The sequence below is a fragment of the Vombatus ursinus genome, unplaced genomic scaffold (genome assembly GCF_900497805.2).
Source record: "Vombatus ursinus unplaced genomic scaffold, bare-nosed wombat genome assembly UNPS02015255.1, whole genome shotgun sequence".
Classification (NCBI taxonomy): domain Eukaryota; kingdom Metazoa; phylum Chordata; class Mammalia; order Diprotodontia; family Vombatidae; genus Vombatus; species Vombatus ursinus.
In genome coordinates, this window is record NW_020955033.1 from 40,296,544 (window position 1) to 40,317,219 (window position 20,676).

A 20,676-nucleotide genomic window follows, 5' to 3' on the forward strand; every position below is an offset into this window, starting at 1 on the left:
ATATTGTATGAAATAGAGGACTTTCAAGCACACTTGATGAAAAGACCAGAGCTGAATAGAAAATTTGATTTTCAAATACAAGACTAAAGAGAAGCATGAAGAGGTAAACAGGAAAGAGAAATCATAAGGGACTTATTAAGTTTGAACTGTTTACATTCTTACATGGAAAGATGATATTTGTAACTCATGAGAGCTTTGTCAGTATTAGGGTAGTTGGAGGAAAAAAATTATCTGTATAGATAGATTGATAGATAGAGGGCACAGGGTGAGTTAAAGATGAATGGGTGATATCTGGAGAATAAAATTAAGGGGTGAGAAAGGATTACACTGGAAGAAGGAGAAAGGGAGAGGTAGAATGGGGTAAATTATCTCACATGAAACAGACCAAAAAAAGCTTTTTATAGTGGAGGGGAAGTGGAGGAAGGTAAGAGGGTATGAGTAAATCCTATTCTCATCGGATTTGGCTTAACAAGGGAATACTGTACATATTCAACTGGGTATGGAAAGCTATCTTACCATACAGAAAAAGAGGGGAGAAGAGGATAAGAGAGCAGGGGTATAATAGAAGGGAGGACAGATTGGGGGATGGGGTAATCAGAAGCAAACACTTCTGAGGAGGGACAGGGTCAAAAGAGAAACAGGGGGTAGGATAGGATGAAAGGAAATATAGTTAGTTTTCCACAGCATGACTACCATGGAAGTGTTTTGCATGACTACATAAGTATAACCTGTATCAAGTTGCTTGCCTTCTCAATGAGGGTGGGTGGGGAGGGAGGAAGGGAGAAAATTTGGAAGCCAAAGTTTTAAAAACAAATGTTAAAAAATTGTTTTCACATGCAAATGGGAAATAAGATATACAGGCAATGGGGTATAGAAATCTATCCTGCCCTACAGGAAAATAGAAGAGGAAGGGGATAAGAGAAGAGGGGGGAGACAGAAGGGAGGGCAGACAAGGGGAAAGGGTATTCAGAATGCACACTGTCTTGGGGTTGGGGGAGGAACGAGATGGGGAGAAAATTTGGAACTCAAAATCTTGTGGATGTGAATGTCGAAAACTCAAAATAAATAAATTAATTAATCTCAAAAAAAAAAAAAGAATGATGGTACTTTCCACAGTGATAAAGAAGTTGGAGGGCAGGTAGGTGGCACAGTGCATAGAGCTCCGGCCTTGGAGTCAGTAAGACCTAAGTTCAAATCTGGCCTCAGATACTTAACACTTACTAGCTGTGTGACCCTGGGCAAGTCAACCCTGATTGCCTCACCAAAAAAAAAAAAAAAGATGAAGAAGTTGGGAAGACAGAAGAGTTTGAAGGGAAAGGTAATTAATATTCTGTTTTGGATATTTGAGATGACTCCCAGGACATATAGTTTGAGGTGTCCAAAAGGTTGTTGGAGATGCATTAATGTAGCTCACTAGACAGACTAGGCTGGATATATTTGTTGAAGCCAGCAATCAACTGCACAGAGATAATAATTGAGCCCATAGGAACTGATAAGATCAGTGAAAGTACACTAGTAGAGAGCAAAAAGAGAAGGTGAATCAGGACAGAGACTCTGGAAACTTGCACATTAACGGGCATGACATGAAGAACCAGCAAAAGAGACTGAGGAAAAATGGTCAGCCCGCTCGGAAGTAGCCCATGAGAAGCAGCGTCATGAAAACCTAAAGAGAAGTAAGCACACAGAAGTTGAATAGTATCAAACACTGTGGGGAGGTCAAGGAGGATGAGGACTGGGAAAAGGTCATTAGTTTTGGCAATCAAGAGATCCCTGTAACTTTGGAGAAAGAAGCTTCTCTTTGGTGATGAGGTTAGAAGCTAGACTGTCCAGAGTTCAGAAGAGAATGAGAATAGAGGAAGTAGAGGGACTCACTGTAAACGGCTTTCTCAAGAAGGATAGCAATGAAGGAGAGGCGAGATACAGAGTATAGCTCGTCTAGACGGTAGGATCAAGGGAGGGCTTTGTTTTTTCTTTAAGGATGAAGGAGACATGAGAACATCTGTAGGCAACAAAAAGGAACCAGAAGATAAAGAAAATAAATTAAAGATAATAGAGTGATAATCATAGTAGGGGCAGTTTTGCTACAAAAGTTGGGAGGGGATGGGATTAAGGGTGTATATAGAGCTTTTATACTGGTTATTTAATTTTGTAGATGTGCTTTCAAGCTTTTCAATTTTTTTTTTATCAGAGTGAAGTTAATTTCTTGAAACAGTTTACTTCCTGGCGAGGACACAGTATGTTAATTTATGTAACAAAATGCCTCCTCCTCATCTATAAGGTTTGCAAAGTGCTTTACAAATATTACAAATTTATAAAATATTATCTCATTTAATCCTCACAACAAACCTGGGAAGTAGTTGTTATTTTTATCCTAATTAAAAGATAAGGAAACTGAGGTAGACAGTAAAGTAACTTGCCCAGGATCACACACCTAGTAAGTGTCTAAGGCCACATTTGACTCAGGTTCTTGACTCAAGGACCAGTGTTCTAGCCATTTCACCACTTGCCTTAACAAATTGCTGGCAAAATTAGAGTTTTTTAAAAATATTTGTGGTACCTTCTGAACCAGACCACTAAAGACTATACATATTTCTCAGCATCATATGACACTTGTTAAAAAATTAACCATTTGCAGAAAACTGTAAATAAATGTAAAAAGGCATAAATGCTTTTACACATCCTTTACCTATTATTATACAATAAATAATCAATTCAGAGAGCACAAAAAAGACACAGTCCTAAAGAAGAACTTAACAATGAGACAGATGGATGCATAAATACACAGTGACCTAGACAGAGCTTTTATTAAACAATCACTGAGTGTCAGCCAAATACTAGGGACACAAATACATGTATAAATGACAGTCCATGCATGCCGTGGGGAGCTTACATTCTAATGGGAGAAAATAGTACACAAAGGGAAATTAGAAAGAAGAGAAGGGGGTTAGATGGGAAAGAGAGGAATCCACATGGGGAAAGGGCTATCCTTAAAAAAAAAAAGAGTCCAAGAAAAAAAATCAGAGAAACAAGTATGTCAACACTGAGATAACATACCAAATTTCTGAGATACAGTTAGAGCACTCCTCAGAGGAAAAGTCATATCCTAAAAATGCATTAGCAAAATAGAAGAAGATGGATGAACTAAACATTCAATTACAAAGCAGAGAAACTCAACAAATAAACAAACCCAAAATAAGAACAGGAGAGGAAATCTTGAAAATTAGGAGAAAATTGATAAATTGGAACCCAAAGACTACAGAAATGCCAAGCAAATTAAAGATGGTACTTTGAAAATACTTTAAAATTTGATAAACCTTTAACTAACCTGATTTTAAAAGGGGGGGAGCAGAAAATCTAACCAACAAAATAACAAATTAAAAAGGCAAAATCACAACAAAACCAGAAGAAATAAAAAGAATTATCAGATTCTACCAAGCACAAGTTTATGCCAACAAAAGTGTAAAAACACAGGAAATGAAGATTATCTTCAATGATATAAAACACCTAAACTGCCACACACACACACACACACACACACACACACACACAAAACACAAACAAATCAGAGATCTTAAATAATCAGATTGAGTAAAAGGAAACAGAACTAGCTATAAGTGAACTGCCAAACAAACAAACTAATGAATTGACAGGATAATTCTATCAAACCTTAAAGAAGATTTAATACCAGTACTACACAAACTATTCTCAAGAAAAATTGAGAAAGAATGCACCTGACCAACTAAGGAAAGACTATTGAGAAAGAAAGCACCCTACACCAAACTCCTTATATGAGACAAATATAGTCCTAACACAACCAGAGACAGATAAAGCACAGAACTATAAACTAATCTATTAATCATTTTTTTAAAAATTTTACATAAAATAGCATCAAATAGATTATAGCAATTAATTCATGAAATTTTGGCCCATAGGTGCCTAATAAATGTTTACTAATTGATTTATTGAAAGTATTTACTATGACAAAATTTTACTTAAACAATTGTAAGGAAAAGGAAACTGAAAATAACCTAGGGCAAAGAAATTAAGAAAATTTATAGCTTAAGCAAAGTTACAGTTAGAAAACAAACCCACAAAAATCAGCAGCATTTCTAACAACAAAATCTAAGAGGAGATAAGAGGAACAGAAATTCCATTCAAAATAACTACAAAATTCATTCAATATTTGGAAATGGATCTACAAAAACAAACAAACCAAAAAAAAAACAAACTACTCAATATTTAGATAGGTTCAATCACAAAGTGTTCCTTAGAGAAAAAGAACAACTTAAACACACAGAGGAATTCATAGCTGGACCACGTGGATAAAATAAAAATCACAATTCTACCAAAGTTAATTTGCAGATTTAATGTTAGACCAATCAAACTACTAAAGAAATAGTGGAGAAAGATAATAACAATATTCTTTTAGAGAAACATAAGATCTAGATTGTCAAGGGAAATGATGAAATAAGACAAGAATGATGGGGCAATAGCACTTCCAGACCTCAAATTATATTATAAAGTAGGAATTACCAAAACCAAAATTTCAGTACTAGTTTAAAAAAAAAATAGAAGAGTAGATCAATAAAACAGATTAGACAAGACAGAATCAGAAACAATAGCAAAAATCCAGTGTTTAACAAACCTGAAAACATAAATTAGTAAAAATTTTGTAATTTAATAAAAACTGCTAGGAAAACTGCAAATGGTCTGACAGAATTAAGTTATTCTTCATTTCTATAGGAAATTTTAGAATTTAATCTATTTAATTTGCATAAACAAAATTAATGCACATAGGATAACTATATACAGTATGGTTAACTGGGGAAAAATCTTTGTATCAAATTTCTTAGTTAAGGGATTGGTCAAGATATATAGACAACTAACAGAAACACAGAAAGACTAAAAGCCACCCTCTAAAAGAAACGTCGTAAGAACCATATTAAAGAATGTTCCAAATCACTAATAATGCAATTATTAATATTAATAGCATAATAATTGCACTAGAAATGCAAATCAAAATAACTCTGAGGTTGTACTTCGTATCAATGATAAAAGATGGGAATAGTCGTATTGGAGCGGTTGTGGAAAGAACAGCACACTAATGCATTGTTGGTAGAACTGCAAATTTGCTGAACCACCCTGAAAGAAAATTTAGAATTATGCAAATAAAATGGCTAAAATGTCCACATCCTTTGACCCAGAGATTCCAACGACAGGCAAATATTCCAAGGAGACTGATGACAAAACAAATCTCTATACAACAAAATATTTATAGCAATGCTTTTTGTAGATCAAAATACTGTAAACAAAATAGATTTGCATTGATTGGGGAATGGCTAAACAAACTGTAGTACAAGAATATAATGGAACATTGTTGTACTATAAAAAAAAAAAACAATGAAAATGATGAATACAGAGAACCATGGAAAGATTTGCATGAACTGATGCAAACTGAAGTAAGCAGAGCCAAGAAAACAAAGTACAGAATGACTGACCACAATAATGAAATGGTGTGAACAACCACAGAATAATTTAAAATAAATATAAAAAAAGAACCAATAGAACAAATAGGACCCAAAATAAGAGATAAGAAAAGAGATATTCTACATGCCTTTGAAGAGGTGGGCATGAGGGAAGGAGTCCCCATGTACATGGACCATTGCAAGTAATATCAAGTCTTTTTGATCAGTTTTGCTGAATTTATTTTTCTATTCTTTCTCACTCTTTTAAAAAAACACACAATTCTTTGTTGTAAGGGACTACTCTGGGAGAGGGAAAAGGATACTGCTAGACAATGTAAAAATAAAAAAATCAATTAAAAATCTGTTTATACAAAAAGAAATACTGAATCTTACTTACTGAGAGCAGGAAACAAATAGTGCCCAAGAATCTGAACAGCCTATCGTTATAATGTGACTTTAAATTATTTTAATGTAACCATTTCTAAAAGAAAAAATGCAGTTGTTTTCCTTCTCAATTCACGGTTTGCCTTCTCTACTGACAAAGTAAACAATGTCAATGGTAATGTGATCTTTCGATCCAAAACTCTAATCCACAAAATATGAAAGTACATGTCATTACTATCATGAGTCATGAATTCTTTAATATCTTGAAGTTTCAATTTACAGACCTTGAGTTTTTAAATGTTAGTCACACTGCTCCTTGTTTAGCTGAAGGGGACATTTGGAACATATTGTTACAGATGAGATTTTTGTAAACACTTTTATGGTCCATTTTAACTTCTGTAAGAACTCCAAAGGACTCAACATTCTACTAGGAAAAGTTAAAGGAACAGGATTTGTGAAAAATTTTCTTCCTAAATTTCTGAAGTCTGTCTTCTAAATGATCCCCTTTAAAATTATCTGTCTTGCACTAGTTCACAAAAATGAACTATGAAGAGAAATAGTTTCATAGATTAAAAACAATTTTTGGCAGCACTGAATTATTTAAGTAGTATTTATTAAGGACCTACTACGTGCTGAACATTTCTGATACAAAGACTATGTGGAAGGGACTTGCATGCTATGAAAGGAAACAACATTTACACATATAAGAAAAAAGAAAAGTATGCACTATTAGTGGCTGGTATGTAGAAATTACTGGGTAAATGCTTGTTGAATGAAATGTTCATGTAAAACAAAAGAAATATTAAGATTCTTAGGCACTGAAAAAAGCACTGATTTTGGAGTCAGAAGACACTGCTCCTAGTATTGGTTGTATTACTAAGTAGCTAGGAAGAATTAACAAGAAGGTAGAGCAGTAGGCAGAAGCACAAGGATACAGGGAGTGTCAAGATTTCCTCGCTAAGTTCAAGTCATCAGAAGTAGATAACCCATAGTCTCATGACTAGTAAGTGTTGGAGGTGAAATTCAAACCCAGGTCCCACCTGATTCCTGCTAGTAATTCCTGCTAGATGTTGCACCTTTTCCTCTATATTATGCAACTTCTCCAATATGCAAACATAATATTATTCAACACAAAAATAGATCACAGTTTTACCGATTTAGACCTAGAAGAGGGAGATCAAAGAGTCCAACTCCCTCATTTTACAGTTAAGTAAAGTGAAGTTCAGAGAGGGTAAGTTATTTGCCTAAAGTGACATAAATATTAAATATCAGAAGTTAATCTGTTTTTTTCTATGCCTCACCTAATAGTTAATGTTCAGATATTCACTGAACAACTTTCTATTATGTATTTGGAAGTCTTGCGTAATTTTGATGAATGCATGGAAAATGCATTACCAGAAGACAGACTTTAAATTTAAGGGAGTATTTTGCTCTACCAAATAAAATGCTTTTTCATAGTCAACAGTAAAAATAATGAAACTTTGTATTATCTACATTTTTGTTCAATTTTGTGATGATCAACGTGGTTCATCGTAAAATATCATTTAATAAAGATTGCTCTTTAATTTATTAAGTTTCATCATGAATGCCCTCTGTGTGTTTACAATTCTCATAAAAATTAACACAGATGGTAAAGCAGACATAGAAGTATTAATTATTGATGTTCTCTTGGTCGTCCCTTTTTGGGATATTAATAAGGTACAATTTCCCCCCACACTTTTACTATCTTCTCTTCCATCAGATACCTTGTGAATTGACCCCTCAGTACTCTCATGACTTGTTGCCAAGCATCCAGTTCTTCTCTAAGTATACTTTCACCATATTTCTTCTTTTTTATTGACAATTCTACTTTCCCTATAAGGATATTCAAGTCTGTCATGCTAGTGCAGAAGTATAGTGGCTTCACAATCCTCCAAGATAAAAATAGCTTGTCATAAAAATCTTTGTATTTTCCATCTTTATTTTATTTTTGTCCACTATAAATTTGTTACATAACTCAACTGAGCCTTCACTTTGACCTTCCTAATCAGTTCACTATCCCACTCAGTACAATGCTTTTTACAAAACCTTTTTATCTCTCCTCAAACCCCCCAGGGCTTCCATGACTTGGTGACTTCATCAGTTCCCATGAGTTCAATTATCCTCTCCACTCAAATGATTCTCAGATCTATCTGTATTGCCCTTAGCTCTCTCCTGACCTTCATTCTCCTGTCTCCAAGTGGCAGTGAATAGAACACTAGATCTCAAGTTCAGGAAGTCTCTAGTTCAAATCTGCCTTCATTTACTAGATGTGTAACCCTGGGCAAGTAACACCTTTGTCTCAGTTACCTCATCTGTAAAATGGGAATGATACCTAATCTACAAAGCTGTTACAAAGATTTAGTGAAACAGTATTTGTAAAACACTTTGCAAACTTTAAAGCATTATATGAATGCTAACTACTAGCCATTAGCAATTATACATCTCAAATTGGATGTCCTGCAGATACCTCAAATTCAACATGCCCAAAACTGAATTCATTATTTTTACCAAAAAAACAAACAAAAAATAAAACCTCTTCCCTATTAGAGTCAAGTATACTGCCATCACCCCAGTTACATAGGCTTTTAACCTTGGTGTCATCTGTAATTCCTCACACTTTCACTTCTCTCCCCCCATATCCAATCTGTTGCCAATCCTGTGAATTCTACTTTGAAAACACCTTTTGTAATCTTCCTAAAAAACAAGTCTGATCATGTTATCTCCATATTCAATAAATTCCCACAATTTCCTACTACCTTCAGGATCAAACCTAAAAACCTGTTTGGCTTTTAAAGCCTTTTATAACCTAGCACTTTCTGAAGTTCCAGTCTTTTCACACCTTACTCCCCTCCATGTATGCTATGATACAGCGACACTGGCCTCTTTGCTGTTTCTTGCACAAGGCATTCCATCCTCTAACACCATGCGTTTTCACTGGCTCTACTTATTGGCCTTGAAATTTTCTACCTTCTCACTGGCTCCCTGTGTTCCTTCAAGACTCAGTTAAAAGTGTACCTTTCACAAAAAGCCTTTTCAGATTCCGGTTAGTGCTGGTGCTTTCCCTCTGAGAACGTCTACAGTTTATCCTGTACATGTCTTGTTTATATATGACTGTTTGCATGTTATCTCTCCCTGTAGCCTGGTGTTTTCTTAATAAAAGCTTGTAGACTTGTTCTCCTTTCAGTTTTCCCCTCAAATGCCCCTTAGAATGACTACATGACTTAAAGAAAGCTAAACTTTTTTTTAAACTGGTTTTAGTCTCCACTGCTTCTGTCTCTTTCATGGGAAGCTACTGTTCATAATTTTCCAACATCCTTCACAAGATTTATGGACAAGTTTATATTCTTCATTGGTTGCTATTTCTTTCAACTTTGCCAAGAAAGTCAAGTGTTCAATGGTTAAGATGCTTTTTTTTTGGTTCTTCTAATCAGTCTGTGAGTCCTTTTCCCATCCATGTTACATGATTTGTTATCAATAACTTATTAGGTTAAAGTTGTTTTAATCCCATTCCATATCACCATTTCTTACTCACTGCATGCTGTGTACCTCTTCCTAGTGACTCTTCATCAGTAATTTGGATTCTACTACTGAGTCCCTGGATTCTGATAGGTCAGTTTTTGCCTTATCTTTAAGGGCCCCAAGCCTCAATGCCATTTCCTGCTCATTCTAGGCCTGCCACTCCTCCTCCTTCCACTCTCCCCATTATTTGTTATCTTCCCCCATTAGAATATGAGCTGTTTGAGAAGTGGCTGATTGAGAGGATGCAAGTGCAGATACCACTTCTGAAACTTTCTACCTGGATGACCTGGAGCATGTAATTTCACCTTTCTAGGCCTCAGTTTCTAGTTTGATTCTGATATCTGACTCAGAATATCTCCAACATCAATAACAGAATACTTCCTATTAAATTATGTCCATTTTTATTATTTTTCCCAATGTTCACCATATTATCCAGAGTCTCTCAATTCTTTTTTCAAAGTAAGGCTTCTGTGCAGTCTACAAGTCTTTCTTTGGCCTATCTCATTCTGTATTCCTGACCCTAACTTTACATCATATTTTTTACCATCCTCACCGATTCCTGCCTTTGCATTCAAGTCACCAATCTATCTAAGAATATGATGATTTAATGTGGAGGGACTTATTAAGGTCTTCACAGAATTTCTATGCATCTTTATCCTCTGCATTAGATCTGCTATGTGTTGTTTTTTGTTTTGTCTTGTTTTGGGTATTTCCTTGCAGGCTTTCTGGCAAATACTTTTCCCCAGCATTGCAATACAAGATGACCAATGTTGCACAAAAGCCTGCTTCTTGTTGCTGTTATGTAAACAAAGCAAAACAAAACAAAAACCAATTATCCCAACTTTTTTTTTTCTAAGCAGAACCTTTGTTGTTGTTCAGTCATGTCCAACTCTTTATGACTCCATTTGGGGTCATTTTACAGATGACAAAACTGAGGCAAAGAAGGTTAAGTGCCTTGTCCAGGGTCACATATTTAATAAGTTTCTGAGGCAAGATTTGAACTCAGTAAGATGAGTCTTCCTGACTCCAAGCCTGCTACCCTATGCACTGTGCCATCTAGCTGCCTATGAACCCCCTTATATTGCAGCAACTTCTTTCTGTCTTTATATAAAGTGAAAATGTCAAATGGATGCAATTCAGCTCCTCTAATAGTATGGCCACTCACTTGTAAAAGGATTGGACAGGGATCTCACTTTTAGAGTGTTAGTAGCTAAGTTAAAGCTCATAAAGTTTATGGTCTAAAAATTGTGTGATTCTTACAACCCTCTGTCCCTATTTCCAGAAGAAGAGGAATGCATAGACCTAAGGGGCATTTTGTATTCTATCCTTGTTAAATGGGTTGCCACAGCCAAAGGAATCATCACTAAAGGGCCATACTACCAGTGAAGAGCTTCTCTATACTTATTCAAGACAGGTGCTCAGAAAATCAACTCATCAGGTGGCCTGAACAATACTCAAGGTCTTTCTAGTATGGTAGAGTCTGCCAGAGATTATACTTTACAGGCACAGTCTTTAATAAACTAAGGGTACCTCCATGTTACAGTGAGGCATCAGAGTATTTTTAATTATATCACATCAATATAGGATAATTTATTAATCCATTCTCCAATTGTTGTACATATTATCCAACTGTTGAATAATTCTTCCTAACAGAAATACAATAGCTATCAATATTATGTACAGAAAAGTCCTTTTATCCTACTATTTGGGGTATAACATCCTTAGCAAAGAAATTGTTAGGTCAAAAGTTATATATTGTTTTGTGATTCGCTGTCTATGTTCTCCAAAATGATGTATACAAGTACTTCTGCCTTAAAGATCTGCCAATAGTGGATCTATTTCAAATTCTAAATTGTATGGATTTTTTTAAAATTATGAATTTTATTGCAGCATAATTTGATTAAAAGCAGTGCGAGGTAGTGGGAGAAGCACAGGATATGGACTCAGGAGATGTAGGTTTCATTCTTGGATCTATCATTTAATTACATATGTGATCTTAGAAAAATAATTCAGTATCTTAGAGTCACAGTTAAATGTCTCTACTTGGAGAGTTTTAAAAGAATTCTTATTCAAGTATGAGTACAGTCTTTGGCTATAAATAGACATAACCTGTGAGGATGCTCTTAGCATTTAGAGGCTGATGATGGATCTCCAACATGGCAGCCTTTTCCTCAAAATACCAAAGATTGTTTCTGGCAGAAACTATAGTGTGACTGTAAACTCAAAGCTGGTTGTTGTTATGACTGAGGCACGTCAACAGGAGGGAGAAAGTCGTCTTAATTTGATCCAATGTAATGTGAAAATCTTTAAATTTGTCATTCCCAATACTGTTAAATAGAGCCCTAATTGCAAGTTGCTTATTATTTCCAATCCAGTGGATATTTTGACATATGTGGCCTGGAAGTTAAGTGGCTTTCTCAAAAATTGTGTTACTGGAATCAGCTGCAATCTGGATTCTGCCCATTTTTGTTATCTAAATCGGGGAGAGACTTGGTATCCATTCTTCAAGTCGTCATGGATGAGTCCTTGGGGAACACGGAGACTCCAATATTCCTGCGTGGAGTGGTATGAATGTTGCCAATGTCTCTCTGAAGAATCTTTGTCCTGCTTTGGGAACTAATGCTGATTCAGAGGATTGGAAAGATGTTCATAAACAGGTGGCTGAAAGTGCTTATGAAGTGATCAAACTGAAGGGCTCACTTCCTGGGCCACTGGCTTGTCTGTGGCAGGTCTGACAGAAAGCGTTAGGAAGAATCTGAGGAGAGTGCATCCAGTTTCCACCATGATTAAGGGTATATGACATTAGTGAGGATTTCTTCCTTAGTGTCCTGTGTATCTTGAGGCAGAATGGCATTTCAGATATGGTAAAGGTAAACCTGAATCCGGAGGAGGAGGGCCATTTAAAGAAGAATGCAGATACTCCTTGGGGAATCCAGAAGGAGCTACAATTTTAAAGTCTTTTTTAATGTGCTGCCACTTTACTACTGAGAGAACAAAACAGTGGTTAAAGGATTATGTATGATGTGCTTTTCAAATAGGTCAAATCCTTCCTCTGATTAGTGACTGAACACCAGAAATGTAAAACCTATGAACACACTCCAGTCTCTTCCTAAAGTTAGCAATGTGGAATGGTACAGTGTGATTACTATTTGCTAAACCCTGTTGTTGTTTGCATATGATGCTGGGTACAATCTCAGTAGTTGCTGTCGAACAGAACCAGCACCCCACAGGTATGTAACTACCTGCCTTGTATGTAGGTGCTACAGGTTCCTGCAGGTCCAGAAGACAATATTCCTGGATACAAAAAACCACACAGTAGCAATACTTTATTGATGCATTGCTTACCTTTGTGCTCCCCTCCATTAGGGCTCTACAGGATGGCCCCATGTATCACCTTTCCAGAGGACCTGATTTTGTCTACCTATATATATATCAATAGTTGTAAATTTCCATATTATATAAAAAGATCTATATATGTACAATGATGCAACCAATTACTCAAGTGTCATACTAACCCTAAATACTGAATAAACAACAAATAACTGACTTTTAAAAAAAAGAAAGAAATCCTGTGGCTTGCTTTACCTCCAACCACCAAAAAAATTTTTTTTTTTAGGAACTAGAAGACCACCATGACAAGAGTCAGCAGACCCAGAACAGGATCATTATTTGTTGCTCCAATTCTCTGTCAGTTTGGTCTCAAGTCCAGGTAGAAGCACAGGAAGCAAACTAATCAATTTCTTGCTTATCTCATTATGCAATGATTCTTTATCTTACTACTATGGTCTTTGATTCAAGATCAGGGAGATGATGGCATTAAAGAGATAAGCAAAGTTCTCTGAACTCACAGTAGCCACACTTTGGCCACCTGTTGCTTAGTCTCTAGAAAGTGAAGAGAACAAATTTTTAACAGGGTGGATGAAGCCAAGTGTCATCTATAAACTATTGTTGAAAAACACTAGTCCCACAGTTCTTCAGCATCTCTACCATGTGAACGCTTTATGACAAACTGGGGACTAATTATGTCAAATGCTGCTCACTTGAGTAATTGGAACTCATTTAACCCATAACAATAAGTAGACTTGTTTTAAAAAGGTCACCATTTCTAGTCCACAGATTGTCTTAATTTTCATCTTTGACCAAAACTTGTGACCTCAATGTTAAAGCTATCACTTGCAAGAATGTTGGATAAAATAAGTAAAACTTACTGAAGGGTAGTAAAGAGGACAGTTTTGTTGAGCTTGTAATTTAAACTTAGTTTAAATACAAGAAGTAATATGAATCATTAGGAACTTTATAGATTTGAAGATCTTAATCACAGAACTATAATCTCCTTGGTAAAATGGAATACAGTAAGAATAAATTAAAAGGTCACTGCATAAAAAACTGATATATTCATTTAATCAATGTGGTAAGGACTATTAAAAAATTGTTAATATTGAAAGGCTACCTTAATTCAGTCTTAAAATACAACTTTCATGGTGGCAAAATATCACAAAATCAAATATGTTGCCTGATCACTTGTTTCAGTTACGGCTTTATGCCCATAAACATATAACAATCTAACAAGGACAGCATGGCTGACAGCAGCAAGACCATCACTGAAAACATTTAGAAAACTTAATAATAACAGTTCTCTCAAAGATCAAAGCTTCAAGTAAAATCACTATACCTTCATGACATCTTTATATGATCGAATAATTGAGACTTTTCTCTTCTCATCATCTTCTTCATCCATGACTTCGTCTGCAGCCTCATAACCTTCATCATTACTACCATCAGCTTCCACAGTATTGGCCATATGGTCAATGAGCTGCTCTAAGGGAGGACTTAGTTCCCTTTCTTCATTCTCCTTCAAACCATAGTCCAATGCTTTATAAATAATAATTCCCAAGGATTCAATAACCTATGATCAGAAAAGAAGAGAATAAAAGAAAATAAAGATTATTAAAATAGTTTCACAATATTGTCTAAAACTGAACTCATTTTCTTTACCACAAAATGTATACACTCTCTAAACCTTTATTTCTGCTGAAGGCACCATTAATCCCCTTCATTCACAATCTTGGCATGAATGGATAAATGAGCATTTATTAAAGTTTTACTATGTGCAAAGCACAGTGCTAAGTGCTAGGCATACAAATAAAAAAAAAATTGCTCCTGTTCTCAAGGAGCTCACATTCTAATTGGGGGATGATAACACATAGGAGGTTTCAGCTACAATTCAGATGGAATGGCCCTGTGAGCCTCAGGGTGCAGCAGCAAAACAAACAGTAATGCATCTTCTTTAATGTCATATCCATTAATAAAACCTTATCTGTTTTTGATGTTTAGCCATTTGACAATGCAAGAACTTTCCTTCTATGGTTGCTGGGGGCACAAGACAGGAGCAGAGCCAATGATCAAGTGGGTTCTGCTATTCCCCAGGCTACTGGGCATCATCCTTGACTCCTCACTATTTCCCTCACTCCTTATATCTAATCAGTTCTTGTATACATTTCTACCTCCGTAACATCTTTCACTATACTCATAGCCACTTTTAGTTAGTTAAAGTCTTTAACACCTTTGAGCTGGACTAGTACAATATTCTCCAAAGTCATCTCCCTGACTCAAAACTCTGCCTTCTTCAATCTCTCTTATCTGTAGCAGCCAAAGTGATTTTCCTAAAGTGGATATATGTATTTATCACTCTCCTACTCAATAAATTTTAAGAGCTCCCTATTGCTTTTAGGTTAAATGAATGAATGGAAAAAGCATTTATTAAACATTTACTATATTCCAGGCATAGTGCTAAGTACTGAAGTTACAAATAAAAAAGTGACCTGGATTTCTAGCCAAGCCTACAGTATTTTGCATGAGACTCTCCTGACTAGTAGACAGAATGTTGACACAATGCTGCGTGCCTATGTGAGGGGGCAGAGCTGGTGCCAGAGCCTGAGACAGGAGAGACACTACATTCCTTCCTTGAGAAAAACACAAATAGTTCCAGATTTTCTTCAGGACCAAATCCAGGGAAGAGAAAGAAAAAGACTCTCTTGCAGCCATGTAGGGCAAGCTGGCTCCTCAACATGACCCTGATTCTCAGTTTGCCTCCCAAGAGACTTTGAGGAATTTCCCCTTGGGTGAGATTGAAGCCTCCTCTCTTAGTTAAGCTGAAATATCTCCCCAAGAGCGAACTCGTTCAGCATTTTCTGGTAAATTCTAATTTGTATGACTTCTCTGATTTGTCTACTATTTGCTCAAATAAATGTCTTCCCTCCTCACTATTCACTATTTGTGATGATCTTTTATGAAACTGGCATTTAGTTAGAAGTCAAACTGATGAATGTAAGCTAAGGGCTACTCTCTCTCTCCTTTAAGGGATACCAACCAGGGAAACCAGAGCTTTTTGTTCTGAACTAATCCTGCCCCTAGACAAGCAATATTTAAGGGGCAGATAGGTACAATTCTAGACTGGCAACTTTCTCTCAGAAGAAAACAGAATAACCAGGCTCATGGTCCCTTCTCTGGTTTCCCTCAAAGTAGGAATCACAGTCTCCCTTGGAGGCAAGCTTGCAGACCTAACTATCCATGCTTCCCTGCAACTCACTTTCAGACAACCAATGTGGATATACATGACATATATGGGAAGCACATACCTTACACAAGCAAGACAGTCCCTGCCCTCAAAGAACTCACATTCTAATAGAAGAAGACAACACACATAGCAGAGTAGTGGCCAAGTAGAAATTGCAAAATGGTAGTGTTGGTTTGATTACGATTCTCATAGCAAGAGTTGGAAGGGGAGCTATAGAAACTCACAATGGAATAGCATGGAAATGGCTGAAAAGGAACCTGGGTGTGACTAAATAAGATGACAGCTCCCCAGTCAAAGCCCTGGGTCCAAGGGGTCAGAATCTAATTTCCAAGCAAAGGAGGAGAAGCCTGGAGATCAAATATAAACTCCTTTGTTGGTCTTCACATTCTAGCTCCAATCTACCTTTCCTGCCTCAATTTACATTAATCCCTTTTATGAACTAGCCAAACTGGCTAGGATTGTGACTCCATTTTCTGCACCCCTGTACTGACTGTCCCCCATGCACTATCTCTTTACCTACTTCTCTTGGAATACCTTGTTTCCTTCAAATTCTACCCAAGTTCTATTGAAGGTATATACTTTAATAACCGCATCTCTTTAACCCAGAAGTGGGTATTACATGTGTAGAATTTTGCATCTACCCCAAGACATAGTTGATACTCCAACTACTACTGAGCCTTCCTCTCCCCAAATTTATCATTTATTTTGTATAGATTTTGTAAATACTTCTTTATATTGTTTTTCCCTTTCCCCAAAGAATAGAATAAGTTGCCTGAGGGCAGTGACTGCTTTACTTTTGTTCTTTTATTCCCAGAGTCTAACCCAGTGCCTGGCACATAGTGGGGTACTTAATAAATGTGTGCTCATTGATTATTACAGAAAAATTATAGACTAAGATTTAACAATTAACTAATTTTAATTTACTAATTCACCATCAAGTAGATGCACATCAATGTTATTTTATCTCCATATCCTACTACTAATGCAAGAATTCTTAACTTTTTTTGGTCATAAACTTCTGGATATCTGGTGAAACCTATGGACCTCTTTTCAGAATAATGTTTTTAAAATGCATAAAGTTAAACACACTGGATTACAAAATGAACCAATTATATCAAAATACTTGTGTGTGTGTGTGTATGTGTGTGTGTGTATTTTTTTAAAATTCAAGTTCACACACCTCAGGTTAATGTGCTAATGTATTTTACTGCCCGGCCCATTTTTAAAGCCTTTTCAGCTTGACAAGCCCTACTTGAAAGTATTCCATTCAAGTCTTCTAAAATGCAGGTTACTTCTACACCATGAGGAGGTATCAGCACAGGACTTGAGTTTATGAATTTGTAATTTAAATAAAAAAAAAAAACCTGTTTCAACACAGAGCTTCTCTCTAGAAAAACTATGACAAATGATCTACAAAACACAAAGGCACATTCAAGTTTTCCTATGAAGAAAAACTTCCCTACCTCCTCCTAGAGGGCAAAGCAAAAACTCCTCCCATTTCCTCCCTTTCCAGAAGGCTCAAAATGCCAGCCATGTCTTCATTTGCCACCTGCCTACTCCCCTTGGTTTTGACTCTACCATCATCTTCTTCATGCCTCCACCACCATACCCCTCCCCCGCCCCTTTCCAGATTTCTTTTGTATACTGTGTTCTTCAATTAAATTGTGAGCTCCTTTGAGATCAGGGACTTTCTTTTTCTTATTTGTATCCCCCAAACTTAAGCATAGTGCCTGGCACATAATAGGCACTTAAATGTTTACCATAGGGTATCTTTGTAGTACATGATTATCCCTTTTTCAAACATGATTATGCAGAGTAGTAAAAATCACTTACTTCTTTAACTTAAGTAAATTTATTAGGAAAAAAAGTAAAATTTATCATTATTAGTTTATTTCCAAAAATCTAAGCAGGACTATATCATTTTTAAAAAAAAATTAATTGCAACCTTAACACACCTAAAATAACTCTGTTTCTAACTGGGGAAAAAATGAAGAACTAAGATTAAAGTAGGAGTGAGATCAAAGAAAAAGAAGAAGTAAGAAATGGCTGGAAGCTCAATTTCTTATTTTTTTAATAGTGACATAAATCTTAATCATTTTATATTAGAAGTAATTACAGTTAATCCACCAGATACATTATAAAACAAATGCTGAGCTTGCCACATATATGCAGATCAAAGTTCTGGGAACTTGATAAACACAAAAAAGAAGATGATATTTCAATTGAATTGTAATGCATTAATAATCACCTTGCACATACCACTTTATTTCATGGCATGACTAAATGTCTAAATATGGGAAATCCTTGTGTATTTCTACTGTTGAATGCCCATGATTTAATGACGCCAATGAGCAGAAGAAGCTGAACCTAAACCTTTTAGATTTGTTGTTGTTTTGTTTTTTTTTTGGCACTGTTTCTGATTTGTTAACAAAAAAAAAGTTTCCCATTATACCTATTCCTATCCAGATCTCCTAATCACCCCGAGAAGAGCAAGGCATCAGCAGAATCCAAACATCTGGAGTAAAGTTCCGACATACCACAGCTAGCTGTAAAGAAAGGCAGCATGCAGGGAGCCTCGGCCAGAGAGCAGACAGCAGCGGAAGGCCCTTCAGGGCTCAAAAAGGTCACCCCAAGACTCAGCACCATTCGGGGAGTGCCAGGAAGAGACCAAAGTTCAATAAATACATAAAAATGTTTTGTTTTGTTTTGTTCTGTTTCTGTAAAATGGCTCATAGAAGCTGCAGTTAGCAACTGGGCTTGGCAGGAATTTGCTAACTTCAAATCAAAGGCAACTAAACAAGTGGCTTAATATATAGGGATGAAAAGCTCTTGGTTTGCAATGAAATACATTTAACTAGTAATAATACTTGCCTGACTTTTTCTGTTATTGGACAGCTAGAAACAAAATAGTACCCCATCAACTGGGCTAATAATATTGAGCTAATAAATTCAGCCATCTCAGGAAAAAGCAAGGAAAACCTTACAAAACAGTGAAAAAGGCTGATGTGTGAAAGCTTCCTCAGGGGCCCCTAATAATAGGATAGGAAAAATAGAAAAAAAGAAAGGGAAGAAGGATCACAGAACTTTTGAGCTGTGTAAAGGTTTGAGGTTTTTTTTTTTTTTTACATAGAACAGGACTGGAACCTCAGAGGAAAAATGAGCTTTTTGCACTGCAAGGAATGACAGGGGTATGAAGGTGCAATCAAGCATAAAGGACAGACTTCAATGTTACTGTACTGTTAACAAGAAGAAAAAATGGTTTTTGACAACACCAAGGTTGAACCAAAATTGATGAATCATGCTTCACCCACACATGAACATATAGGAGATAAGCTATCTTCCTGAGATAGGTATTTGGGACAAAATGTAGAGGAAATTAAGACTTGTCAAACCTAATGTTACCTACTTCTGGTTGACTAATATAGGAACAAATGATAGTGCTGGTGGGAACCTAGGAAATATTATTTGGGATTATGAAGTCTTGAACAAAAAAAATGAAGACTTTAGAGCACATGATGTTTCAATTAGCTGCTGTTGCTTGAAGACAGAGGTTTCAAAAGAGAAAAGTCAATTTGAAAAGTAAATAGATGTTATCTGAGGATAAGATTTGGACTTCTGGACCGTGGCTTAAAATATGGTCAAGACAGGTTCTTGGTCAGAGGCAGAGTGATCACTACTCACAAGGGATGATGAAAGTATATTTAACAGAATTTTTGTATTATCAAGGAAGTATAAACTTCCATGGTACATCAAAGTGACAAAATATCACTGTGTCATAATAAATGACATGTGAAGAGTTCAGAGTAATATACAAAGAGAAGAAAATGCAAATGAACTAGGAAAGCAATAATACGACAATATAAATGCAATGACTAATTTTTAAAAACTCAGTCATGTACATTAATAATGATCAAGAAAGACCAAGAAAAAGTACTCCCATCTGTTTACTCCAGAAATGGGTATTAACAGTATAGAATTTTGTACTTCTGGACACGGCGACACGCTGGTTAGTTTTGCTGAACTGTATACAGTTTGCCTTGTATACATTTGTTTCCATGTTGTCTCCCCCATTAGATTTAAGATCCTTAAGGGTAGGGATTATCTTCTGCCTCCTTTAGTTTCCCCAGGGCTTAGCACAGTGGTTGGCACTTAGTGGACAACAAATGTTTATTAGTTAACTGATTTAATAAACTAATGAAGAAAACACTCATTAGGGCATTTATTATTGCCAAGCATAGTCATAAGCACTAGTGATACAAATACGAAAACAAAGCCAGCCTTGGTCCTCAAGGAGCTTATGTTCTAATTGGAATAAACATACAAAATAAGAAATGGCGAGGAAGAAGTAGTGTCATAGGAATGTGTGAGTGCAGCCATTATGAAATAGGAATAATGGCAGTGTTGTGTGATTATGTTTCTAGAAATGGAGTGGGGTAAAAGAGGAGACACACACTCAGAAGCAAAGATGCTGAATGAAACGAAGCACAGCCGGGATCTGTCTGAAGTAGTGGACACCAATCTGGATCATAGGGCCTTGGGTGAACATGAACGTTCTGGAGATGAAAGAGTCAAAACATCTACTCCTAAGGCATGGTTTCTGATTCCATTAGCTAGGGTGCTGTTGAGAAGATGGCCAGGGAGTAGAAACTTGTGAGTGAGTGTGTGTGTGAGAGAGAGAGAGAGAGAGAGAGAGAGAGAGAGAGAGAGAGA

General features: G+C 36.2%; 1 protein-coding gene and 1 pseudogene across 1 annotated transcript in view; one reads left to right on the plus strand and one right to left on the minus strand.

Moving 5' to 3' along the window:
- The window catches only part of LOC114031898 (protein spire homolog 1-like), a 137,079-nt gene extending 122,788 nt beyond the window's left edge, over nt 1-14,291 (minus strand). Inside the window, exon 1 of the mRNA XM_027847094.1 lies at nt 14,062-14,291. Coding sequence (XP_027702895.1) covers nt 14,062-14,190 — 129 coding nt within the window. The 5' untranslated portion in view covers nt 14,191-14,291. The remainder of the gene's footprint in view (nt 1-14,061) is intronic.
- Nucleotides 11,530-12,343, plus strand: LOC114031899 (annotated as a pseudogene).
- Nucleotides 14,292-20,676: the final 6,385 nt, after the last annotated feature.